This window comes from Pundamilia nyererei, unplaced genomic scaffold (assembly GCF_000239375.1).
Source record: "Pundamilia nyererei isolate P.nyererei 1_Seehausen unplaced genomic scaffold, PunNye1.0 scaffold00169, whole genome shotgun sequence".
Classification (NCBI taxonomy): Eukaryota; Metazoa; Chordata; class Actinopteri; order Cichliformes; family Cichlidae; genus Pundamilia; species Pundamilia nyererei.
This window is the reverse complement of record NW_005187570.1, coordinates 982,380-1,009,184: the sequence shown is the minus strand read 5'-3', so window position 1 is coordinate 1,009,184 and position 26,805 is coordinate 982,380. Positions and strand designations below refer to the sequence as shown.

The window sequence follows — 26,805 nt, the reverse complement described above, 5'->3', positions numbered from 1 at the left end:
GTGCTGAGCAGGCTTTCAAAATAAGAGTGTATGGGTTGCCCATTAATAAACTGATTATACAGTTGTTCCAAACATATGAAAATGAATAAATAAATCTCAAAGCACACTTGATGAGAGCTGGTCCAAGAAAATAATAAATATTGTCAAAGCTTTTCCACCTTTAACAATGCAGGTTTGAAATATGATGGCATTAAAATGTTTGAGTTTTAGCTTCACTAAGATACAGCCTCTCGCCCTATGACAGCTGGGATAGGCTCCAGTGCCCCAAGCGACCCTGAAAAGGATAAGCGGTAGCGAATGGATGGATGGATGGATAAGATACACACATCCTTACAGAACAGATAAGAACATGTATCTGTTCATGTTTATTTTGTTGGTTCCCTGAATGCCGTTAAGGTCATGTGGAAAAAGCAGACAATGTAAGAGAGAAAGCTTCTAAGGCAACAAAGCCAGACTTGAAGTGCAGTCAGTGTAAAACATCAGTAGGATGAGGGCAAGAAACAAGACTTTAAGTGATGACATCTGACCAGGATGAGAGTAAATTTTATTTTAAAGGCGTCAATTCGTAATTTTTCCAAAACAGACTGTCGACATTTATTTCCACACACGTCTGAGTCGGTTCTGTTCCATAGAGTATGGTTCAGGTAAGAAAACACACGTCACAGTTTGTCGTTTTTATCATACTTTATTGCAGGAAACTGACACAAATGTTCCCAAAGTATTTTAGGGTAGTGTGGTGACACTGTGACAAATCTGTGGTTGGAGTCATGTATTTAAAATAAAACAAGAAGAAGAAAGTGGTCAGAGACTGTGTGGGTAGTCCTTAGACTACCGTGACATAAACCCTAGTGGGGTTCTTCCTTAGGTGGTCAGAGAATGATTCTGAATGTTAACTGTAATAATAAACCTGCACTGCATGTCTCTCTGTTGTGTCTTAGTTTCATCTATGAGGTGTTAGAAAGAGCTCATCTGACCTACAGCAACAAGACGGCAGTCTATGAAGCTCTGGAGCAGATCAGTGGATACCTGGCAGGACGTAGGACACATTATCACTTCATTTATCATCTGTAACATTTGCTGGGTGTATTATACAGATCATCTTAGTGCTACTAAGTAACAAATGACCTGTTTGATGCATGTTTCTCACCAGAGCCCGGAATATTCCTCAATACAAGTGGACTCCAGAAGCTGTCTGATATCATACAGGTACACTTTGTATGGATATTAAACTGTCAAACTGCTTCTTTGTTTGGGTTTTTGGATTGGTCCCATAATATTTGTGTGATTGAGATCATTCAACAAAATGATAGACTTTATTACTATTTATTGCATAAAGAGTAATTATTTAATCACCTCGTGGCGTGTTTGAGCGATCCCCTCTGTTCTGGTGTTTTCAGCTGGTATTTTGTGGTGAACCGTCAGAAAAGGACAGACAGCACCAGATGGAGACCAACACGGCTCATTTTAAGGTGTGTTTTTGTACAGTTGTGTTCATATTGGAACCAGCTAACATATCTTTGCCACACTTGATGGAGAGGTAACTGAAACTGTAACCATTGTTTCGGCATCTTAAATGTTTAATTTCTTTTTTTTCTTCTTTTTTTTTTTCTTGAAATGAAATGACTAATGATGAGCTTGTGTCATGTGTTTGGCTCAGGTTCATATCCATCGGGACACCAGCGTTCACAAAAAGAAACAGAGTGTTGACATGTGGGCTTCATCTTCATCAAAAAAACAAGGTAACGATGCACAGCGTGATGCGTTGGTGGGTTACATGGAGTCACATGAACTGAATGTAATATCATGATATTTTCTTTTTACATTTAGGTCAGAATGTGAACCCTGTTATGAGTGTATGAACTATTTGTACTGTAAGTAAATGTGATTTGTTTCTCTGCATATTGCAGGCAATATTCTGAGTTACTGGTGCTTCTCTCCGGGCTTCAGTATGCAAGATCTGGTGAATCAAGGCGTTCGCTGCATCATTCTGACCAGTGGTACCCTCTCTCCCCTGTCGTCTTTCACATCTGAGATGAGAATGTAAGTTAGCTGTCACTCTGACTGCACAGCTGCACAGTTACATTTTTCCCACCTGAGTAGCAGCTCATTAAAATAAAACCAAAACACAATGGCCTTTATACCTGTTTAGGCTGAACACTGTCCACAGTGAACTGTTCTTAAAATTTAAATCTTTGGTGATTTTTGTAACTCACCATGAAAGTTAATGATTTGTTTTAAAGCCAGAAGTATCAGCATAAAAAGTGGTCTTTAACATGGATAAACCAGGAATGCTGATACATTATGTTGCATTTATCTGTCAATAATTAAGAATGACTCTGACATTAGACAGACCTGTGTTCATTTGTTAGCATCCAAAGGCAGCATAGCACCTGCTGATGAATTACATCTAAAACATGTAACATATAGGTTTTTGGAAAGTTAATGTGTTTTGAAAATGTTGTAACCACACCTGGATTTTAAATTAAACAGTCAGACTGTCCAAACCAGGGGTGCCCAATCCCGGTCCTCGAGAGCTACTGTTCTGCAGCTTTTAGATGCATCCTTGTTCCCACACACCCGAATCAAATGAATGGCTTGTTATCAGGCCTTTGCCAAACATGATGGCATGCTGAAGAGGTAATCAAACCATTTGATTCAGCTGTGTTGGAGTAGGGATGCATCTAAAAGCTGCAGGATAGTAGCTCTTGAGGACTGGGATTAGGCAGCCCTGGTCCAAACGATTGCATTAACTGTTCAGAGGTTTCAGGCAGTTTTTACCCCTTAAGGGTGTGATTGTCCCCCAACCTGGCAGGTGGGTGGTGTGGACACACAGGTTTGTGAATGTGATAAATCATGAAGCGGCTGGTGTATGACTTTTAAATTGACACCGTAGGTGGATTTAATAACTCGTAACTTTAGTGTATTCACTTGATTGTCAGTGCAGCCCCTAATGAAACAGTGTTATGCATGTATCTGGGCCAAATATGTTTACTGTAATACATCTCTATATGCCAGTGAGTTTCTGCTCCTGCTGTTACAGAGAATTCCCAGTACGTCTGGAGAACAACCATGTGATTGAGCGGGACCAGATCTTTGTGAGCATCATTGCACAAGGGCCTGATGGAGCGCACCTAAGTTCAGCGTTTGATCGGAGGTCGGTATTCTTTTTTAGCGTATGATTACTTTCTAACAGGTCGGTCAAGTTTTGCCATGTGCCTAAATACAAATGAAGGTGCATGGCAAAACTCATTTAGCTCATGGTAGTCTCTGACCTCTGGGGAAAAGTTGTCAAACCATATTTTTTCTCATCTTTTGATTTATTAGAAAGTCAAGTAAAATCCTGCTGTGTGTGTGGAAGACTTCAACTCACTTTTATATAACACTAGTTCAGGAAAACTGTCTTCTCAAGGCACTTGGTATTAGAATGAACACTCCAACAATCAAACTGTTGTGCATTAGAGGTAAACTGTAAATAAGCTGATTCTTATATAGAGCTATTCAGAGATTATTAAGCTAAGCACATAAAGTGGAAGAGTCATAGTAGCAATAAAATCAGTGTTCACAAGACATGAGATTCCAGATTATCTACTTTGTTTCTACTATATTACCAAAAATGAAAACACACTCACTGAAACACACTGAAATAAACAACTCGGCTACATCTGGAAAAAAACAAACAGTTGCATCAGTCAGACAATTGCAGAATATGATCAACTGGAACTGAGACCATTTAAGTACATGGATCCAGACTAACTTGCAACTGCAGCATTTATTCGATGAGATAACTAATGAAATAATTAAATTGAAGCTTTGGCTTGATAAAAACAAATTGTCATTAAATTTGAATAAAACTAAAAATATGTTATTTGGAAATAGCAGTTTAACTACAAATGTTAAGCTTCAAATAAATGCTGTTGATATTGAAAGAGTCAATGAAAATGGATTTCTTGGGGTAATAATAGATCAAAGACTTAACTGGAGAGCTCACATAAGATATATTCATTCCAAAGTATCAATAAGTATTGCAATACTAAACAAGGCAACGCAGGTATTAGACTGGACATTACTTCTACTGTTCACTGGTTTCACCTTAATTAAGTGGTGGGATTAAATAAGTTTGCATTTCTTCAACTTCTTTTTGATATCTAACTGAATCTTTGCTAAATGAACTTTTGTATATACATATACATGATCAGGTTAAACTTATTACTTATTCAGACATTCTCATAGATGCAAATCTGAAAGTGCTGCTGAGCCTTCACCTGTTCAACTTGCCTTTTACATTAAACCAGACATGGTCAGAACTGCTGTCTCTTTTCTCCATCATAGTTACAGCTTTCCTTACTAATGTATTAAAGGCATTATTAACATTATTAACATTATTAATTTTTCACATACTTTGGTACGTTTTAATTTATGTTTATTTTTAGATTTGATGAAGAAAGCACCACTTTGGCTTTCTTGTCCTGACAGAACACTACAGTGTTCAGTATATCAGAACACCAGTGATGAGTTTAAAGCTTTTGAGGGAATCAAAGTGTTTGTAAGTTCAAGCCTTGTCCATTGGACTGGTTGTGACCAAGGTGACAATGCAAACAAAAAAAGAAGCTGCTAAGGCAGTCACACCAGGACAAAGGAGATCCTTTTGTTGTAATTCTAGAATGCTAGCAAGGAAACACTACTATAATAATGATAATAATAATAAAAAAACCCAACTACCAGATTTATGGTTAGGATTTACAAGAGGGATACCTGGAAGCTAGCAAGCATTCTGGAAACGCATGAGTAGCTAAGATATTTCAGGATACACACAAAAAATGAGGGGAGTACAAGAGAAATGGGAATTGAGGAAAAACAGAAACAAGCTTGCTGTCTGTGGTTGGACAACAGGTTGTCCTTGCAGGAAGATGAGTCCTACAACGACAATAAAGGCTGTCAGTGGCATTGAGCTATTAGATCCACATTCACAAGAAGGAAAGATCAGTGTCGCAGCAGGATACATAATAAAGAGATACATAACACTTATACTGAACTGGGTCAGGGAGATTTATGAAAAATCCTAGGAAAAAAATCCAACCTTATTTCCTGTTCCATAGAACGTGTTTGGTTGTTAAGAGTTTAAGTAACTCTTGGTTAAATCGAAATTGTAACTGGAAACTGTTATCTTATTATGAAAAACCTTTCAATATAGTGCTGATTCATTTGTAAGACGTTAGACAGTTTTTGTTTGTTTGTTTGTTTGTTTGTTTGTTTGTTTGTTTGTTTGTTTGTTTATAAAAAAAACCCTGATTTGTTAACCCCTTAAAACCAGTGGGAGCGCTCCTGTAGGGTTTAGGTCAGACTTTTAGATCAAATTACCATAACTCTTAAAACAATGGGGCAATCAAAAAATTCCAGCAGTTTCTGAAAGTATCACCTTTTTCAGTTATATTAGGGTCATTACGGTAATTCCAGGGCACCACATCTAAATCTCAGCAAACAACACAGAAAACAACAAACAGCAAAACGGTAAAAAAAAAAGAACCCAGATGCCCAATAAAATGTCAGTTTTCTGTAGAGCTTCATCACACTCACTCCCTCTCTCTTCTCTCAACCAACCAGTCTTTTGGGACTGCTGCAGCACTGTGCCTGGGTTTAACGTTATGACCCAAATATCACTGTATCGCTGCTTTCAGGAACCACGAAGTCTTTCAATTGAACAGATGGGACAGGAGATACAGTTACAGATGTTGAAAAACCTGTCTGATGCCAGCGACAGGCTAGGCTTTAGAGGGCTAAAACAGGGGGTGTAATGTGTTAGAGAGATGTCCCTCAGAGGCACCCATACACTTTTCAATTCATGGAGGATGTGTCACTAGGAGATAAGAGCTGTTGTGGCTCAGTAAACAATGATGCTCTAAAACAGGGCTGGGGAACTCCAGGCCTCGAGGGCCGGTGTCCTGCTGCCTGATCTGCCTTATTTGTATGACACAGACAATCCCTTAGCAGTAGCAGTTGGTGAGAGTGGGAAGGAAGAGCTCCTTTTTTATATGTTACCTCATATATATTTTACTGGTTCTGACTTTGAAGTTGTTACTTGAGTGCTAAACTCAAACTGTAAATTTGTGTGGCAGGTTTGTTCCTGAAAACATGGCGTCTTTAGGCAACACCATTGGTAAGATCACAGTATACAGCATGGAAATCGTTTGATTGTGCTAACATCACCAACATTGTTAACTTTTAGCTCTGTTGTTCATGGTGATGTCATATTGCTTATTACCTTTTTGATATTGTGTTTAAGAGTAGCACTTTCTACTACAGCTTGGCAATAACGGGGTCATAAGGTAGAAACAGAAGGTACTCTTGTACCTGTGCCTATGAAGCAAAACCAATGACTGATAAGAATAGCAATATATTGATTAGACTTAATAATACTACTAATACTGGCTGATGCTGTGACATATAACATATTACTATTTCTACACTATATTGCCAAAAGTATTGAAGACAAGTGTGCGATTGTTTTTATCACTATTTTAATGATGGTGCTCGTGTTAATTTGGTCGTTGGTTGTTGATCAGTGGTCAAGACAATCATGACCGCTCATTGTTCCTCAGTGCTGCTGGTTTCAGTCATTATGCAAATGTACTGTTTATAAGGTTGGGGAAACCTGAGCTGAGACAGTCACCTGGTAGAGTGACGAAATGTCTCTACTGCTGACAACAATACATCTATATGAACAGGATTAATGTTTTAGGACTGTCCATAAATTTATTTGCCAGTGATGTAATAAAAAATAACCATAACATGATTATAACATTTATATTTAACACACAGACATGTTTTTCTTCTGTTCTGTTTTTTAATTATAGGAAGTATACACACAGATTGTGCAGATTGTTTAATGGTGTACTAATACGACACATTAAATAATATTTACATTGTTACCTTTAAACAAAGAGTAAGGTTGTTAACACAAGGCAGGATTAAAATCCAGCATTATAATACAGAGTATCCTACTTTTTAACCATTAGTTACTATTGCTTTGTTATTATAAGGTTAATGTGAGGGGCCAGTATATACATATTCAGATGCACAGATATAGGAAGATTATTATTAGCAGGTATATGTCATATATGATATATATCATATTGCCAGTATATTACTGTAACTAATTGGTTTTGCCTCATAGGCATACGTTTTTCTATGTTATTACACCCAATTTTGGCCCGTTACCACAACTCGCCTATAACCAATGTTGATACGAGGTAAAAAATAAAAACTGCTTAGATATTATTCTGGTGATTAAGTTGTAGTAATTTGCTATTTCCATATTATTACATTCTTGGCTTTTAATGTCTCGTTATTACCACATTACTGCTGAGCTATCATAGGAAGTGCTACCATGTTGGATTGTATATGGAGTGTGAAATCTTTTGTTTTGATTGTGATATATATTTGTAAGTTATACTCACATATATTTGTAACTTGTATTCTCTCCTCAGCTAACCTGAGCCGTGTGGTTCCTCACGGACTCTTAGTATTTTTCCCTTCCTTCCCTTTAATGGAAAAAACATTGGAATTCTGGAAAGTAAGTGGAAAGTCCGCAGAGTCACCTGAGGAAAGAAATAATAGTTTGGGCGCGGCGTTTTTAGCTTTTCTAGTGACTTTTATGTTGATGGTTTTTTTTTTTCCCATGAACTATATTTTGTATTTTCTAGCAAATTAGAAATCAATTTACTGGAAATTTAATATGGAGACGACTATGCCAATGCTTCTGCTACTGGTTGACTTGTCAGCAGCCAATAAGAGGTAATGGGATGTGTGACAATTGTGTCACACATCCTGTGGAACCAGGACCCCAGTACAGGAAGTCTGGATCAGGTCTCTCTGTTTAAATAGTCCAGTCTCTGAGCCTACGAGTATTAAAAATTGCAGAGAGCTTAGATGGAGCCAATTGATGAGGGGACTCGTCCAGTTCCAACTGCCTCTTAGCCTCCCGATGTCTACTCTGCCTACCCGAAAAACCGGGGCTGAGTAGCCTTGCAGTGCAGAACACCTCACTCAGGAGGCATCCTTGTAAGATGCGCAAACCATCTCAGCTGGCTCCTTTCGATGTGGAGGAGCAGCGGCTCTACTCTGAGCCCCTCCTGGATGGCTGAACTCTTCACCCTATCTCTAAGGGAGAGGCCAGCCACCCTTCGGAGGAAGCCAATTTCCACGATCTCGTTCTTTCAGTCAGTACCCACAGCTTGTCACCGTAGGTGAGGGTAGGGACCACCAGTAAATTGAGAGCTTCGCTTTTACACTCAGCTCTCTCTTCACCATGACGGACCTGTACAGCGTCCGCATCACTGCAGCCGCAGCACCAATCGTCTGTCGATCTCCCGCTCCCTTCTCCCATCACTCGTGAGCAAGACCCAGAGACACTTAAACTCCTCCTCCTGGGGAGTGAGAAGCGCTGGGAATGAGGTGCTGATTCTCATTCCCAGCGCTTCTCAGTCGAACCATTCCAGTGCAAGCTGGAGGCGATCACCCGGTGAAGCCAACTGAACCACATCATCTGCAAAAAGCAGAGATCAAATTCCGCGACCATAAAACCGAATAATCAAATCACTTGAACTATACTTTTTCAGTTAACCTACTCGGAGCTAATGCTGATTCTCTTCTGATCTTTGAGAGGAGAGGGTTTGAGGAGAGAAAGAACCAAAGAATGTTAAGCCAAATTGTAAGTCCATAGTTTGGGCAGCAGTTGATCCCTCTGGCGTCTCTGCTGGAACTTTCAACTGTGAACTATGAGATCCAATTTTTTTATTTTACTTTATTTTATTTTAACTGCTCATCTTCTAGATGACAGATGGAAAACCCTTTATTTGTTCTGCACTACAGTATTATACTTGGTTATCCTTTCTCCCACCTCTCTTCCTGGATGTCACATCTTCTGAGGGGATGTCTGGGCTCACACCCATTGTGGCATCCAGTCACTGTTGTTGGCATTTAATCACTACACCTTACCATCCTCCCTGTCTGTTTCTCTCTGTGACCTTGCTTCATCATGATTTTAAGCATAGTTTAAACTTCCAAATCGCTTTAACATTTTTTTATTTTCTCATCATTATTTCAATTACATAAATACTTCTTCTTATACTAATTAGAAGCTAAGAATTGCTTTCTGAAGTGTGCAAGAAATACATAAGAAATGCATATTAAAAAATAGAATGTAAAGATATCAAAAGAGTTCATCATTAAGTCTTGTAACCTGTATGAACCAATTTATTTATGTTACGTTTATGTTACTCCGCAGTCAAATGAATCATTTATAACAATCTAAGATGCTGCTGTAAATCATTTCCTGCCTGTGTGTCATCACCAGGCTAACGGACATGCAAACCGCATTGAGAACATAAAGCCTATGTTTGTTGAACCTAAAGGGAAGGGCACCTTTAATGACGTGAGTGTTTTTTTAGGTATCTAATCACTTGGCTGTAAACCCCTCTATTCACATTTTCACATCTTAAAAAATTTCCTAAGTTGTTTATAGTAAAAAAAAAAAAAAAAGTAAAGATCTGATTAAACTTTAGCCTCTGTCTATTCCCAGGTTATTGATGGTTATTACGGCAAAGTCAATGATCCAGCATCCAAAGGAGGATCCTTCTTTGCTGTGTGTCGAGGGAAGGTGAGGAGGCTGTCCATGAAGTCTGTAAAAGTCCTAAAATGTTTTCTGTTATCATGTTTCACCTCAAAACTTCAGCTGTATACAGTGAGTATGCAGTTGTAGTCAGAAGTTTACGTACACTCATCGTGAGCATGAATGTACAACAGACAAATCATCCCTCTGTATACTTGATAGTCGGCGCGGTGTTCTTAGGTTTGAAGGCCTCACTTTTACTCGTCCAGTCCAGTTTTCATTGTCTGTGAAGGTCTGTGAAGTCATCCAGGTTATCATAGTCTAAGGAGCTTGGAAAGAAAAGCATTTGACCCTAGAACTGAAGAAGCTTCTCAGCTGAGAGGTGAAACGTCTTCAAGCAACTTAAAGAAGTCCAGACACTTTTCTTTCCAAGCTCCTTAGACTACCTGCTCATTGTCAACAACAACACAGTCGTTGTCTTGTTTGTCCAAAAAACTTTTCTCGAGAAATCATTTCTCTGTGTGGGCAGCTGCAAATTCTGTTGGTGTTGAATATCCTATTTTCTCAATCTGAGGCTGACCGTTTGAGTCTCCTTCCAGAGTTTGATAAAGTGGTGAGACATCTGAGTAACTTGTATTTACTTAAAATAGTTTGAACTGATGATCTTGGAATTTGCAGTTCAGAAATGTTCCAATTGGCATAAATCTACAGTTCTCATTATTAGCTCATTACTGAGTTCCTTGGATTTTCATATTGTTCTGAGTATTTGTCAATCCAGACAAATCTTGTAGTTGTAATGGATCATGATCACTAATGAGTTTATAGGCCTTGACCTCATCAAGTTAAAAGACTTTATGAAAGATTTTAGCAGATGTATGTTAATATTTGAGTTTATGCTTTTGGCCCAGTGCGAATAAGAGAAAATCTCAATTAATTTAAAGTTGTGCACTCAATTTTGTGAAAGTCATAAGAGATGAGTGCTGTAACATCATTCCACCCTGAATAAAGCAGTTGGAAGAAATCATTAAAAGCCCCAAATAATCATGACTTTTATACCAAGTAAACCTCTGACCACACCTGTATATGATATTCAAAGGACATGTTGACATGAGAGGACAAGGGTGCCAAAGATGTGACATCATTTTTTTTCTTTTGTTGACAGACTGCATAACTACACAATGTTTTTGTAATGATGGCTCGTGAGTGTGAATGGTTGTCTCTCTTTGTTAGCAGTTTTATTGCTTTTCCAGGGTGCACGCTACCTCCTGTTCTGTGATGCTGGGACTAATTGGATAAACATTTAAGAAGATGCATAGACAGATTTTCTTTCATGTTAGTGTAGGGTTACACAAATAGCCGTTCTGTAATGATATCTTCTTGTGCTAGGCGAGCGAGGGTCTGGATTTTGCAGACACCTATGGTCGGGGTGTTATCATCACTGGCCTTCCTTTCCCTCCAAAGAACGACCCTCGAGTCATCCTGAAAATGCAATTTTTGGATGAGATGAATCGAAAGAAAGCTCCAGGGCTCAAGGTGAAAGAAAATTAACTATCGATGTACACTAAAAAGTTGCTCTGTCGTATTACGGTAGTTGGATCTCTCTGTCTTTGTGCGTGTGAACAGTACTTATCAGGGCAAGACTGGTACAAACAGCAGGCTTTCAGAGCTGTGAATCAGGCCATCGGTAGAGTGATTCGTCACAAGGAAGACTATGGAGCGATCTTCTTGTGTGATCAGAGGTCAGAGCTGGTTTACTTCAGTAACATCACATGAGAGGGAACATCCTCCACTATACCACACAGCAGCACACAAGCTTCAATTAAGTGCTTCGGTCACCTTATTTATTATTTATTGATGATAAAAAAATGATTGTTAAACTAAAGGAAAACTTTCCCCACAGATTTAAAAGTGCCGATGCCCGGGCTCAGCTTCCATCGTGGGTGAGGTCGTATGTGCGCCTCTGTGACAGCTTTGGCAACGTGGTCCGTGATGTCTCGCAGTTCTTCAGGATTGCACAAAAAATGGTGAGTTGTCGCACCTGCATGGTTTATACAATGCAGCAAATTCTTGCATTATTCAGTTTTGTTAAAGAACCAGCTCATAGTACTGATTCTGATCCGGAGGGAAGGTTTTTTTTATTTTAAGCACTGAAAAAATGGAAAACTTTTTGATTTAAAACACAAAAAGTGTATAATTACCTGGAGTGTTTCCATTAATGGCTATGACACTGTTCATCGTGCTGAAATATAATTTGATGTCAAGTGTTTTCTGTGAGTTTCTGTGGAATAAAGGTGAAGATAAGAGTTTTTTTAACACCATGTCAACCTTATTACTTTCATAATAAATGTCTACTAACATATCGTTTATCTGGTTTTCATTCATTGCATGTGCAGTAAAGGTGTGTAGACACTTGGTTACAGTTCAGGTTGTCAGCTTATACTCACAGTTTGTGCATTATACATTTAAGAGGCCTGTGGTTGAGAAGAAGGCTCCAGCAGACAGCTGTGCGGCTGTGTGTTCATCAGACACTCAGTCCTCCAGTTTCACCTCTTGCTCCTCCTCACAAACGTCTCACACCCAGAAGGCCAAAGTGCTGGACACCTGCCTTCCCAGCCTGAAGAGGAGGAGACTCGGTGAGTACACAGATGATGGATGTGGTTTGATGTTTTGCTATTAAAGATGAAGGTGTTCTTTTGCTATACTAGATATGTTTAGCAAAGGGTTTCACAGGAGTGTCTTTAGAATTCATTATGCAGTTGAAATGTAGAAAAACTACAGTAGAAACACAGACTTCAATAATAAATGGTAGAAATTCAACTAAGAGCCAGTTAATCCTAAACCTACAGCTGGAAGCACTAGTTTTAAAATTTCCAGCTACAGCTACTCTAAAGTGAGTCCTTGATGAATTTTAACCCTTGTTTTTGTGGTCAGATGAGAACAGTGGAGCCAGTGGAATGGCCAGGATCTGCCTTGAGTATGAGAGTGAGGTGCAGGACAGTCAGAGGAGACCAGCCAACCTGCTGGATGCTTTGGAGCAAGGCAACCACGGCACTGGAGAGGACAGTGATTTTACCATGGGAGAGGAAAAGGTAGCTCGTTTTATTAACTCACATCGTGTGTGTGTGTGGGGGGGGGGGGGGGGGGGGGTGTTACACTATAAAACAAAAAAGTTTAAATACCACATTTTCCACTTGTTTTGCTTTTGAAGGCAAATCATTTGTCCACACTGTCTCTTCAATACGATAAGAGGATGGAGGATGAGTTGCGGGGTGGAAAACGTAAAATCAAGTTGGTCCAAGAACAGGTAAGTGGTGTTCTAAACAACACACAGCTGGACTCGGTGAAAACGTCTTTTCTGACTGTTGAAAGTTGGGGATGAATCGTTAAAGTTTAAAGGGTTGGGATAATTATGTTTATCTGTGGCCTGCTGTTAACTCAATTTGAACTTTTAAGCAAATATTTATCTAATAAACCTATGGTGCACACACCTGAGGAAAGTGCAGACAATTAGTAAGAATGATGTGAAGAGGATGAAAACTAGAAAAGCTGTTGGTCCAGATGACATACCTGTAGACGTACAGAGATGTGTAACAGAGGGCAGTGAACTTTGAACCAGATTGTTTAACATCATTTTGAATTTACACTGCTGCTGAGATGATCTTTTCCTCCATGGTTTTTGAAGAAGCCGAGTGTCTCTGAGGATTTGTCTGAAGAAGGAAAGGCGAGCAGGGCTAAGAAATTCCTGGCGGACATGAAGAAGTCCCTGAGTCAAGTCAGCTTTGACCGCATCATACGGGCTCTGCAGACCTACAAAAAGACCGACAACCTGGATCACCTGCTGACTGAGACAGCAATTTTAAGTGAAGACACTAATACTCAGAGTCTCCTCCATGGTAAATCTTCTGCTCTAATAAACACAAAGCGACCTGAACATTCAGACTCGTATCTGAGCCTCAGTGTTGCATGTGGTAGCACTGCATGTTGTGTACTGATACTAGAAGGTACGGCAATACACTGCTATTAAAACGATAAACACCACACTAGGGCTGCTCAATTAATCGAATTTTAATCACGATTACGATCTGGGCTTTCAACGATCATTAAAAATGACTGAGCCGATTATTAGCCCCTCCCTCATGCTTTACTCTCGCGCTGCTCCATGTGGCAAATCAAGCGCACTGCTCTGCATTTCGAACACGCGTCACAACAATTAAGAGGACCCGAGGGAAGCTCGGAAAGCTAAGCAGAAGTTATTTGGAGAGGAGTGGACTGCCGTTGGTTGAAAAGAGAGGTAAAAAAAAAAAACTTAAGTGGTGTGGAAACATTATGGGTTCGCGGAGTCAGACGTGGATCAAGTAGACACAGTGTGTAAACTTTGCTATGGTGTCGTAGCTGCACCACAGAGCAACACTGCAAAGTTCACATTTTTCATTTATTTCTTTTATTGCAAACATTTGCACTGTTATCAGTATTTGCACACTATTTTATATTATTTTTTAAAGTCATTATTCAATACATTGTTATTGTTAACCCTTTAAAGCCGGTCAGAGCAGCATGCTCGTTTTGTGTAACTATTTTTAAATCCCTGTAGAACCTGAACGCTAAGCTAGCACAATAAATTTTTTTCCATATGAAACCAGAGGAGTTGTACTTACATCTTATGCCATCAGCTTGTCCTCGGTCACGGTTTCCTTCCACATATAGCTTTGCAAAAATTGCATAAAAAGAGCTTGCAGGAACAAAAACATAATATTCCAGAAACACGCTTTGCCGATCCGATCAGCTGTTCGTAACACTTCCCACATTGAAAAAGACATCAACGTGAACTATGGCAAGTGACGTCATTTTTGCGGAAAATGTAGTTTTTTACTTGTAGGCCTTAGAACTCGAATTGCACTGCTGGAAATAGTTTATTTTGATGCACAGGCACATTCTTTGCAAATTTGCATCACAGGATTGTTTCTTTGTTTTTCCTGCAGTATATAAAAATTGCTGTATCTCCAAAAATAAAACTATGAAGACACTCAAAATAAATTTCCTGTTGTTGTAAACTATTTTTTGCAACTTTTTTGTATTTAAAGTTTTGAGGGATAAACCTCTTAAATTTCTCCAAGTAGAAATATATGTAAAAACAAAAACGATTTTCAATTTTTTTGTAGTTTATTGCACTTTTTTGCAATTAATGTAGTTACTATGGACTTAATGCATACACATTTTTAAAATATGGGCTATAACAGTTGTATTGATGTATAGCAACTTGAAATGCTCCCACAAATGGCACTACAGCATGTAAAAATAATATAAGCTCTGGCGGACGAAATAAATATCGTCAAATAATCGTGATCTCAATTTCAGTGAAAATAATCGTGATTATCATTTTTGCCATAATCGAGCAGCCCTACACCACACATAGTTAACACTGAAGAATGACAGTACGCTGCCACCTATAAAGTATACCTGCTTTGCAGACGTCTGAACTCTACAGAACACGTTTTCTTAATTTATGATTAGACATTTTACGCTCTTTGTAAAATGAGTCTAACTATTTACAAATCCGTTAAAGTCTTTGCACTCTTTTCAATAAAGTGTTTTAAATTATTTTAATATGTATAATTAGTATGTTTTAAAACGTACACAGCACGATAGTTTGAATATGTGCAGAATGTATTGACAAGCAGGGTTTCTATGAAGATCACATTTTCTAAACTGCAATGGTCAGGTTGTTTCATTTGATATACAACTTACTGTGGTCGAGCACAGTGCAAAATTGTAAAAGTTGTGTCTCTGTTCACATGGTAAGGATGAGATAAGCTTTAATTCAAAGGGTTTAAGTATTGCTTTAACTGTTAAGGAATTATAACATGCATTTTCAGAAGCTCAAAGTAGTTAGACAAACCAACATAATTTTAAATAAAGATTGTTTTTAATAACTGGGTGAAAATGTCTTGCAGTCAATGACTGCCTAAATTGCCCATGAACATTGCCATATTTAGATACAGTGCAGATCATAGTCAGTCAGTATGAGTTTTCAGCCTTGTGTCTTACAGAGATTTCTCTACAATAATAGAATCGTTCTTTGTAGTTTGCCCTGTTTTTTCACAGTAGTGTAAGAACACCTCACCCAACGTTACTTTTGAAAAACGGAACATAACTGTCAACATTATTAGTCTTGATATCTACACAGGAATAATATCAATGTCAAAGTCATGATTTCAGTATCAGGGCACCACATTAACAGTGTGTTAATGCAAAACAGGTTGTAGTTGACTGCTGTTGCTGCCTTGTGTCACAGGCTTCTACCAGTTTGTTCGCCCACATCACAAAAAGAGGTTTGATGAAAATTGCCAGGAGCTGACAGGGAAGGGCTGTGGATACAAACCTGATCACACTCTGTCCAAGGATGAGAAGAAGACTGTAATGCTGCAGAACGGTATGAAACACGCTCTTCATTTTGTTCTTGGAAATGTGTGTGAGATACATGGATTAGAAAAGAATGTCAAGGAAGAATTTTGGAAGAATGACACAATATTCCATTTTAAACATGAAAGACGAATTCCAGGTTATACTCGGCACAGATGTTCCTGTACACTATGCCGGCCACTTGGTTATGGCGTTCCATGTATGCCCTGCCTGCTAGCATCTTGCACCCTGCTGTTATGTGCTGGATTGTCTCAGGGGCATCGTTACACAGCCTGCACCTGGGGTCTTGCCTGGTGTGATAGACCCCAGCCTTAATGGATCTTGTGCTCAGAGCTTGTTCCTGTGCTGCCATGATTAGTGCCTCTGTGCTGTCTTTCAGTCCAGCTTTGTCCAGCTACTGGTAGGATTTCTGGATGTCAGCCACCTCCTCTATCTGCTGGTGGTACATACCGTGGAGTGTTCTGGCTTTTGTTTGTCTCATCCTGGACTGTGGTGCTGACACTCACAGTCCCCGGCCCCCTTCCTTCCACTTAGCGTACAGCCTCAGGGTGCTGGACTTGAAACTGTGAAACTGTCCATGCATAGTCAGGAGCTTCCTGGTCTTGATGTCAGTGGCTTCCATCTCCTCCTTTGGCCAGCTTATTATCCCAGCAAGTTACCTGATCAGGTGTTGATGGCCCGGATCTTGTTCTTACTGTTCAGCTGACTCCTCAGGACTTACCTGACCCTCTGCAGGTACTTGGTGGTTGCAGCTTTCCTAGCAGCTTCTTCATGGTTCCCATTTTCCTGTGGGATCCCCAGGTACCTGTAGCTGTCCTCTGTGTCTGCAATGTTGTTCAGTTCTGACTACCTTAACTCTCTTTGTTACCATCCGACTACACTTCTCCAGTCCGAACGACATTCCGATGTCATTGCTGTATATCCTGGTGGTGTGGATCAGTGAATCGATGTCTCGTTCATTCTTGGCATACAGCTTGATGTCATCCATGTACAGGATGTGGCTGACAACTGCTCCGTTCTGTAGTCTGTATCCGTAGCCAATGATCTCACGAGGGGGTTCAGGCCTATGCAGACCAGCAGCAGGGACAGAGCATCTCCTTGGTAGAGGAGATCAACAAGTCACCTTGGTTGATGGTGACTTGTGCTATGGGCTTGAAGTTGGCCTCTAGTGTTGTACGCCACATTCCCATTGAGTTTCTGATGAAGGCTCTTAGGGTCCTGTTGGTCTTGTACAGTTCTCGGCATTCCAGGATCCAGGTGTGGGGCATTGAGTCATAGGCCTTCTTGTAATCAATCCAGGCCGTGCACAGGTTGGTGAGCCTGGTCTTGCAGTCTCAGCTGACTGCTCGGTCTACCTGTAGCTGATGTTTTCACCTATTCTCTGCATATTATGCTGCATTTTTGTCAAACAGTAATGATGTTTACTTAATACATACCCATACAAAAAACTTGTGTCATGTAATGTGTGTCAGTGATGGTTAAGCATAAAACTATGTTGATCAGGTTCTACATCGAAGAATGAAGTCCACACTACCTTTCTGACTGATGTGAAAAAAGCTCTTGGGGCAGAGAGATCGACACAGCTCTTTCAGGCTATTCACACCTACAAGAACACAGACAACTATGAAAAACTGGTGACCACAGCAGTGAACTTATTCACTGAGAGAGATGAGAACTTCTGCCTTCTTGTCAGTAAGTGTTCTTCCAGATCATGAGATGTTCTCTGCCATCTTCCTGTAAATGTTTGTGGTTTGAAACGACTTTCTTGTGTTCCTTTTCTTAAGGATTTGGTATGTTTATTCGTCCTAACCACAAGAAGCAGTACAAAGACATGTTGGATGGCTTGATAGGTCAGCCAGTCTCTGCTCCTGATGTTCCTGTTATGATTGAGGAGCAAGAACAACCTGAAGGTAAATCCCTGTGGTCTAGAAAAGTGTGCTTTACCTTGTGACTAATCATTCTCATTCATTCAGTTTTATTTATATGGTGCCACTTCACAATATACTGTGGGCATATAACTTTACCCACCCCGCAAAACTGAATATTCAGTTCTCGTTTAGTTTTTTATTTTTTGGTTTCTGTCAGCGCCTTAACACATGACAGATACAGATAACTCTTTATTGTTATTGCACAGTCATACATAGAACAACAGTACAACGAAATTGGAAACTTTTTTCCATGTGTCATCCTGTTGTGTGTTTGATGTCATGTTTTTTTAAGTAACGAAAAGGATTTTAAATAATAAAATGAACACGACATCTGACATATAAAACTTTCCTTTTGCATTTTTTCTTTGTTTTCCAGCTTCGCTTTTGTCTCCTTTGAGGTCCCAAAGCAAGATTTCCAGTTATTTCTCAAGCAACCAAAGAAGATAGAATGCAAGTGAATACTAAATGAATGGTCCAGAATTCCTTATTGAGTTCAGGGTATCATAGTTCAAACTAACGTGAGTTAAATTTCTGTCTGTTGTCTTCAGTGACCATCCCAGGAACAAGTCTGTTCCTCTGCTGAGTGGATCTTCTTTTTTTAACTTGTTCTTGATGTTTGATGTTTTGAATGTAACTGTAAAGAAATTAGCTTTTTTCCATGTGATGAAATGTAAATCTGATATGGATAAATAAAATCTTTTTCATTTTGTAAGATAATTGAATTGATGAAATATTCTCATGACCTGAGTTTCATTTGTACGTCCAGCAATGCTCGAAGCAATAAAGTGTAGCTTATTGATTTGTAAACAAGTCATACACCAATGAAAATAATTAGTATTAGCATTGCATTTATAGAAAGCGGAGACTGCCCCCAACACACACACACACACACACACACACACAGTTTCACAAGAATAAATCAGATCAAATCATGCCTAACATACATAACAAATCATTTGTGCTGCCTGTCTGAACTCTACATTCCTAAGTTAAGTAAATATTTCCTATGTTACCAAAAATATTTGTTATTAGCTGAAAATGTCAAGTAATGGAAGAATTTTTTTTCAAATCATTCTATTAGGAAAAGAATCAGGAAAAACACTGTTACAACTCAGTACACTTAAAACTGTATTATTGTAAAAATGCAACATCAAATGGACTATTGTCACTGCTGCATATCTTTGACACGTGGATTGAAGTTGAAATCATTTAAAATATTTTATATTTAAATTCCAGAATCATATTGGATAAAGTGTGTGTGTGTGTGTGTGTGTGTGTGTGTGTGTGTCCGTGTGTGTGTGTCCAAGTATATATTAATTTTAAAAATCAGCTTAATTACAAGACTTGAGCAGCGTGACATTAACTGTCCATATCTGCAGGTTGGATTAATCATGATTTTAAAGGCTGTAGGTTGCAGTCATCACTTGAACACTGTATAGAAATGTAAGGGCTCAGTGCTGATTCTTATAGTTGCATCTGCTTCAAACTGTAAGAAACATGCGAAACATCACAATACTAAAAACGGTCGGCAGGTAGGAAGCACCAGGTTAAATCTATATTTTTATTTGAAATTCGAAAATCGTTTTTGAAAAGATGTTTTTATTGAGAGTTTCTTTGTTTGTGAATTTTTTTTTCAATTTGAAATATTGAATTATAAATAGTGCTTTCATTTTTAATTTAATTATTAAATAATAAAATCATTTTTAACAAATGCATGTATTAACGCATATTTTATTGCACAATTCATTATTGAAGCACAAAACTGTTTATTTGATCCGCATGACTCTTCTGGTTTTCTGTACTGGCAGCTGATAAGATACAAAGGCAGTCACATGACCTCACGAGATTGTCATTTAGTTCTCGCGATATCTCATTTTACCACTGTACAGTATTTCCATCATGGCAGGCAGTAAGTTGGTATTAGAGGCTAGAGTAAGTATAAATGGCTTTATCTTAGGGCTTAGCGTGGTTGTAATTCCTCTGATCAGAACCTGGTTTGGACGTCACGACTGGGTCTTTGATTATCTGACCGAGACTCCCGGGAAAATTGCGATTTCTTCTCATATTGCCCTTATTAACGGCCTCTTACTTCTGATATACAAGGGACCTCTGTACAAGGTAGGTGCTGTCATAAGGTTACCAACTTCCTGCTTTTGTGCTGCATCTTATGCTGAAGTCGTATTTTTTGTGACCTCAGTTTGTTTTGGCATCCTGCAGTTAATATAGCAATCAAGTTTTACGCCATTTAATATTAAATGCTAAATCTTGCTGCTAATGTTATCAAACTGAGTCGCCTAGCTAGCCTAGCTAACACTGAGTTAATCTCATTAGCAAAAGAAGAGAGAGGCTGTTGGTATTAGTGTGCTAAACATAGAAGTCTGTTAAGCTTAGGAACTTGCTGATTTTAGACAGTTGAAATGGCTAAACTCTATAACTGGTACTAACAGTTACTTTATGTGCTGTGACAAGAAAGTAATACAGAAGTCCATTCAGAAATCTGCTCATTTAGTCCTGTATTTGTTTGTATCTAATATAATTTACTTATACAGCATTGCTTGAGTTGATGAATGGAGAAAGAGGCAGTGATAAATTACAAAATGAGCGAAAGGAGGACAGTTACAGGATTAGGAAGCGCATAGGATTAGCAAGGAAGATGTGAGGGCTATAAATAGAATGAAAAGTGGAAAGGCGCTTGGTCCACATAACATACCTGTGGAGTTATGGGATTGTCTTGGTCTCTCTGAGAGAGCAGGGCAGCGGACTTTGCAAACACATTGTTTAATGCAATGCCTGAGAAATAGAGGAGGAGGATACTGGTACTGCTTCTCAAGGACAAGGGTGATATGTAGCACAGTAGTAACAACAGAGCGAGAAAACTGTCGAGCCTTACCAAGAAGCTATGGGAAAGAGTTTTTGAACTAAGACTGAGAAGACCCCTACAGATTGTATGTTTGCATTGGAGAAGTATAGATAAGGTACTGTCTTTCTGGATGTAGACAAAGCATATCTTAGGATGCTAGGAGACACATTGTGGTACTGTATGAGTAAAGTCAGGAGTGACATAGAAGTGTGTGAGGTGTGCAGCTGGAATGAGTTCCAGGGGATACATGGTCTGGTACTTGTATACTGTGCACTCAAAGCACTTTTTACTACAAGACTTATTCATCCAATAATACACACATTTATTCAAGCAGTTTTCCTATCAATGAGTGCATTGTCTGTCATTCACTCACGCTCTGCATTGTGGATGCACAGGGGGCAGCTTGCCCATGGATCATTTGACATTCAGACTGGAGGAGCTGTGAAACAAACTATCGATCTGGAGATGACCCCTTCTGAGCCACAGGTGGGGCTGGGATTTGCCTTGAGCCCCATCTTGTTCACAGGTTGAAGATGAAGTCAGGCAGGAGTCTCCCTGGACTTTGATATCTGCAGATGACATTGTGATCTGTAGTGAGAGTACAGAGCAGGTGGGATCAAGTTTGGAGAGGTGGAGATATGCTCTGGATAGGAGAAGAATTAAAGTCGGTAGAAGCAAGACAGAATACATGTTTGTGAATGCGGAGCAGACGGGTGTAATAGTGAAGGACGAGTTTTAAATACCTGGACAATGAAAAAGTGAGTGCAGAGTGTGTTAACAGCATGTCCTCGTTCTAGGTTGCTGTGAGGGCCTGCTTTTTGGGAGTGACCTTTGGCTGTGGTTTAATTATAACCTTCTCTGAAACCACTTGGACACATTTTGGCTGGTATGTACATTTGTTATGTTGTGTAAAACTATATATATATATATATGTCACACTTTCTTGGTTAAATTCTACATAGATTTTCGTACGTTGACATCAGGATGTGTTTTTTCCTAATATAGGCTGGCTACAGTTGAACGTGAAGTAATCCTGTCTTTCTGCAGGTACATGTGTTCCCTGTCGTTCTTCCATTACTCCGAGTATCTGGTAACGGCCATCATCAACCCTCGCAGCCTGTCGTTGGACTCATTCCTGCTCAACCACAGTGTGGAGTACACGCTGGCTGCTGTCTCATCATGGGTGGAGTTCATTGTGGAGAAGCTGACCGTTCCAGGTTGGTGTGTCATCTGTGTAATGACCTGCACTCAGTCCACTCAGAACTGTTGAGAAGGGAGGTTGCCTGATCCAGTATATTAGCTCATGCTGAAATAACAATGATCTCAGATTACATCCAGACTGTGGAGCGTGTGCATGGGCTAATGGATTCATGGCTGACTCACATCCTATGTGCAGAGCTTCTGGCCGTGTCGTAGTACCCAGTATGATGCTGGCTGCTGCCAGAGATGTATCACTTTCCTTGCTGTCACATGGGTATGACAATCAACAGTTCCAAAGAGTGGTTGGAGATTCGTGTTTCAAAATAGGAAGTAAACATGTTTGTTAAGTTTAAGTAACATTATAGTTTAGCTGGGAACCTGTGGCGACATGCAAAATGCATGAACAGCTATTCGTGTAACCATCAACATCAAAGAAATATAATAATCTGTTTTTTTAATAGATAACAGAGAAGGAAGGAGAAAGAGGCCAGCCATCATCCTTTCATGGGAACATACTGACACCTAATGTGCTCACACCTCTGTTGAATAAAGGAAGTGATGTACCCTGGTTTCCTGTTGGCCTGCAGACCAGCAGCTGGTCAGATCCTGATCTGCGCTCTCAGGCTTTTTATGTGCTCACCAGTATTTCATCGGTCTTTCTTATCTCTTATAGAACTGAAGCAACTCAGCTGGTTGAGCGTCTTGGGTCTCTTCATGGTTCTGTGTGGTGAAGGATTACGGAAGGCGGCCATGTTAACAGCCGGTTCCAACTTCAATCACATTGTCCAGAATGAGAAGGCCCAAAGCCATGTGCTGGTCACCAGTGGGGTCTACGCCTATTTCAGACACCCCTCCTATGTGGGCTGGTTCTACTGGAGCATAGGAACACAGGTGAGCTGCAGCAGCAATCATTAGTGTTTAACTTCAGCTCATTTTTCCACCTGGTGTGGTTTGTTTGTGCAGGTGTGAACACAGTAATCGCGCTCACGTGCAGACCAAAGCAGCCTCAGCGAGACTGTTTGGTTCTGTGTGGTTCCAAACAAACTCCAGAGTGACTCTGGATCACAGTTTATGATATGAACGTGCTCACACACTAATCCGAACCATCTACCATGTGTATGGTAGAAGTTTGATCTCACAGGAAACATCCTGTAGCCACGTATGCTTCGTATTCTCAGTGCATGGGGTAGCAGCTAGCTGTGAAATGACTAAAGAAGTCTTCAGGCTCTGAACGTTTCTCCCACTGTAAACACTACGATCAGATGAACACAATCAACTTTCTGGGGATAAAGAAGTCTTTTCACTTTCTTTCCAAGCTCTTTAGAAAACCTTTGGGATGAATTAGAGTAGAGACTGAATCAGGCTCATCCAACATCAGCCTCACAAATGCACTACCAGGTGATTTTTAAAAGATTCCCATACACACACTCCTAAACTTTGTAGAAAGCTTTCCCAGACAATTTGAAGCTGTTATGCTGCAGGGTGTGCCGACATCCTAAATCCTTAAACCTTGTAGTTTAAGAATGGGATGTCAGTTAAGTTCATGTGTGTGTGACGGCAGATGAGCAAATACTTTCAGATCTGGAAGCTACATCCATCTTTTATAATGTCTGTTAAGCCCACGCAGCCCCCAACAGCAGCAGTGATGACGATGCTGGCACAGTCTAACATGGAGTCTGTTTACAAACTGTAAAGAGCGAAGAGGCGGAGGTTTATGTCATCCAAAACAGCAGCGCTGTTCCTGTGGTCACCATTAAAACCTTTACTGGGAAAAAAGCGAGTGTGAGTCCTATTTTATTTAATTTGTCACTGCTAGCAGTATGAAGCAATGCCTGTGCCCTGCAGGTACCACCTGTAGTCCAGCTGCTCTGTGATGATACTGTGTGTGCCATTGCCAGAAGCGTTGCTGTGTGGCACCGATGGGCCGCTACTGTAGAAGAGCTGGACAGGGCCATAGAAGGTTCTTACACCATCAGCAGGGCCAGTATCTGTTCTTTGTAGGAGGGACGCAGCGAACAATTAATAACAAATACATTTGTCAACTTTTAACGCTGAGATCCAAACTTAAAACAAAACAAGCAAAAACATTACAGAAGACGTAACGTTTGATGTGATCGGGCACACAGAACAGGATATGAAGGGTTACTGCTCGGCTGCTTTAATGCAGCTGTCAGTGTTTGAAATGCATCATTTGTGGTTTGTATGTTTTGGAACACTTTGTGTAGAATTATGAAAGATTTCTTAAAGTACTAACTATGAACTACATGTCCCACTCCTGCTGGTACACAGACCTCAGTCACTGGTTATTTGGTTTACTATTGGAGGGGTTTTCTAAATCAGTTTAATGAATTGTTTGTTGTTGCTGACATCTGTTGTCTTTTTCTGGCTGCTGCAGGTGATGCTGTGTAACCCACTGTGTATCCTGGCTTACACAATAGCCAGCTGGCGGTTCTTCCGGGAGCGGATAGAGGAGGAGGAGCTCTCCCTTATCCATTTTTTCGCCGAGGACTATGTTGAGTACAAGAAAAGGGTTCCCACCGGGCTGCCCTTCATCTCAGGCATCCGTGTCAACTAGACTGAGGAGGTGGATGCTGGACGCAATAGACTTAAAGCTCTAAAGCGAGTCAGACCTGATGGGTGGGTGTGTGTCTGGGCACGGCCCTCCCGAGGTAAAACCCTGCAGCTGACTGAGAATCCGTAGCTCACAGGCAGAAACCATGATAGCTGCGACAGTGTCAGGCTGCTGGACTGCTGTTTTTATATCAACCTCCAACATTCAGTTTAAGGCCAGACAAGCTGCACTCTTCTACATGTGTCCCATTTCATTTATTTCTCATGTGTCATTTGTACACTTGTAGCACGCTTTGTGTTCTCACTGATTACCTGTGTTGTTGGAGAGTGATGTGATCATTCTCTCAGGGGTTAGTAGCAAATGTTTGGACAGGAAATCAACCAGGTTCAAAATCATTAGTGTACAAATTCTTGTAGTACTTCTCCATTAAAGCAAACTATTTTTGATATGAGACAGACCCACACGGAGACTCATTATATTCAAGTCCTGATGTCTAAGTCTGTGTTTATCATCACCATGTTTCCAGTGGCAGATGTGCAGAATAAATGTCTGTTTATCCTCTGAATCTGGATTTAAATGAACAAGTCAGATTGGTTGGGAATGTTTACATTTTCTTTCTAAACATGTCCAATTCCACATCGTCCCTGCTAATCCCAGTTTGTCCAATCACACGTCTTCATGTGAAACCTGCAGTCAGGCGTTGCTGTTAGGTGTAGTGTCAGCATATAAATAAAAAGATTTTTTGTAGCGTCATCTGTAGTGTGATGTAACAAAAAAAGTCTTTTCTATGTGAAAAGACCAAAATTACAAAGAGTGAAATTCAGTAGCACAGGTTGGCTCAGTGCGCATCCTCAAAACATGTGATCTGGTTTAAAAGGAGTTGGACAATAAAACATGTCATGATTTATGGAGACAAATAGTCCCAATTCTCACTTTGTACCTCAGCTTTTCTCCTTTTTTTTGAGCTGTGAGCAGAGAGGAAGATGAGCAGAGTTGTTTAATAAGACCAAGGCCTCACTTTGAAGTGACATTTGTTCAATTTTAAATGTTCATGAGAACTTTTATATTTACTCTTAGTTCCATTTACAACATGACAGTGTGACAAGAGCGTATGAATACCATACAGTTTTGTTTAGTTACACTCTTACAGAGCATTTCATCGTCGTATATGACTGACTGCAAACGTAGACCTTCATATGTATATCGTTCCTGTTTGCGCCTCCTGTAAACCTGTGATGTGACTCAGAGGCAGGAAAGACGAGAGAAGTGACAAGGTAGAACAGAGTGGAGTCACAGGAAGTGCTCACAGAGAGCAGTTTATCACAATAGGACAAACATTTTTGCAAAAGGGGAAATATAAGAGCTCAACAGGTCGATACAGGTTGAGTGATGAATATGTGAAAGGTTGGTTTTTATCAAGTTAAATATACAAAAGTGTTTAACAGAATTTTATGCATGGACTGATGAAATAAATGAAGCTATACAGGAATCAGCCCCAACATTAAATCTACTTACAGCTTAAAAAACATTGAGTATTACTAAAACATGTGATGCATGGAGGCTCAAACAATTCTCACACAAATGTCTCAGAACCAGAGACCAAGTGACATCACCAGAGGTCCTCGGCCACAGCTGTTTACAGCTCAGGTGGACCAACACAGCACTGGGCACATGGCTTTAATGTTGTGGCTGACAAAAACTTGATTAAGGATCGTTTCTAAGCACCTGAGTACAAGAAGGACGTGTGCATACAGCATTAAACAAGTGTTTAGTGCTGTATGCTCGCATTATAAGTACCTGAGGCTGTTAAAGTAACGTGAGCATGATCTGTATTCAACAGGAAGTGCTAGCAGCGCTCCAGTGCTTTTTCTTTTTGTCTCTCCTGTCAGCTTGTGACGCTCAAACTGTTATCCAAACCAACCAAATGACTTTATACTGTCAGCTGTAGCCGACGGTATAAAGCGCCTTTAGGGAACAGTTGTTGTTAATTGGAGCTACATAAATAAATCTGAGCTGAATGACTGAGTTATATTTGGTGTTTTTGTTTTGAGGAGAGATTGGATTACCCTTATCTGACTGTGTGTTTAAGGCTTTAGTATCAGATTTCTACTCATGTAGTAAAAACACTGAAACCACAATATTGTCTGTAGATGCAGAAAAGTGTTTCCAGAGTAAACTGGAATTTTTCATTTGCAGCTTTACACGCATTTGGTTTCAT

At 39.8% G+C, this 26,805-nt stretch overlaps 2 protein-coding genes across 4 annotated transcripts in view; both read left to right on the top strand.

Annotated features, from left to right (window-relative positions):
• Positions 1–18,729, top strand: part of rtel1 (regulator of telomere elongation helicase 1) — a 44,848-nt gene extending 26,119 nt beyond the window's left edge. The window contains exons 12-33 of one of the 2 annotated variants that reach the window (XM_013914068.1): positions 939–1,036; positions 1,151–1,206; positions 1,398–1,469; positions 1,658–1,739; positions 1,908–2,040; positions 3,041–3,154; positions 6,114–6,154; positions 7,485–7,570; positions 9,353–9,430; positions 9,578–9,655; positions 10,994–11,140; positions 11,231–11,346; positions 11,508–11,631; positions 12,075–12,240; positions 12,539–12,696; positions 12,816–12,911; positions 13,290–13,500; positions 15,900–16,037; positions 17,531–17,719; positions 17,812–17,937; positions 18,332–18,409; positions 18,504–18,729. In XM_013914068.1, coding sequence (XP_013769522.1) covers positions 939–1,036; positions 1,151–1,206; positions 1,398–1,469; positions 1,658–1,739; positions 1,908–2,040; positions 3,041–3,154; positions 6,114–6,154; positions 7,485–7,570; positions 9,353–9,430; positions 9,578–9,655; positions 10,994–11,140; positions 11,231–11,346; positions 11,508–11,631; positions 12,075–12,240; positions 12,539–12,696; positions 12,816–12,911; positions 13,290–13,500; positions 15,900–16,037; positions 17,531–17,719; positions 17,812–17,937; positions 18,332–18,402 — 2,380 coding nt within the window. In that variant the 3' untranslated portion in view covers positions 18,403–18,409; positions 18,504–18,729. Of the gene's footprint in view, positions 1–938; positions 1,037–1,150; positions 1,207–1,397; positions 1,470–1,657; positions 1,740–1,907; positions 2,041–3,040; positions 3,155–6,113; positions 6,155–7,484; positions 7,571–9,352; positions 9,431–9,577; positions 9,656–10,993; positions 11,141–11,230; positions 11,347–11,507; positions 11,632–12,074; positions 12,241–12,538; positions 12,697–12,815; positions 12,912–13,289; positions 13,501–15,899; positions 16,038–17,530; positions 17,720–17,811; positions 17,938–18,331 lie in introns of both variants that reach the window. The other variant, XM_005745897.1, reaches the window with a different exon arrangement.
• A 1,093-nt stretch (positions 18,730–19,822) lies between these two features.
• icmt (isoprenylcysteine carboxyl methyltransferase) lies at positions 19,823–26,608 on the top strand. Of its 2 annotated transcripts, XR_001290531.1 has the most exons (6): positions 19,823–20,073; positions 21,613–21,701; positions 21,863–22,032; positions 22,689–22,906; positions 23,634–23,797; positions 24,411–24,475. XR_001290531.1 is itself a non-coding variant. In XM_005745894.1 (5 exons), the coding sequence occupies exons 1-5, from the start codon at positions 19,855–19,857 to the stop codon at positions 24,588–24,590; spliced, it is 876 nt and encodes a 291-aa protein (XP_005745951.1). In that variant the 5' UTR covers positions 19,823–19,854; the 3' UTR covers positions 24,591–26,608. The 2 variants fall into 2 exon arrangements, 1 of the variants encoding a protein (XP_005745951.1); XM_005745894.1 differs by lacking the exon at positions 23,634–23,797 and having other exon boundaries at positions 24,411–26,608.
• The last annotated feature ends 197 nt before the right edge of the window (positions 26,609–26,805 follow it).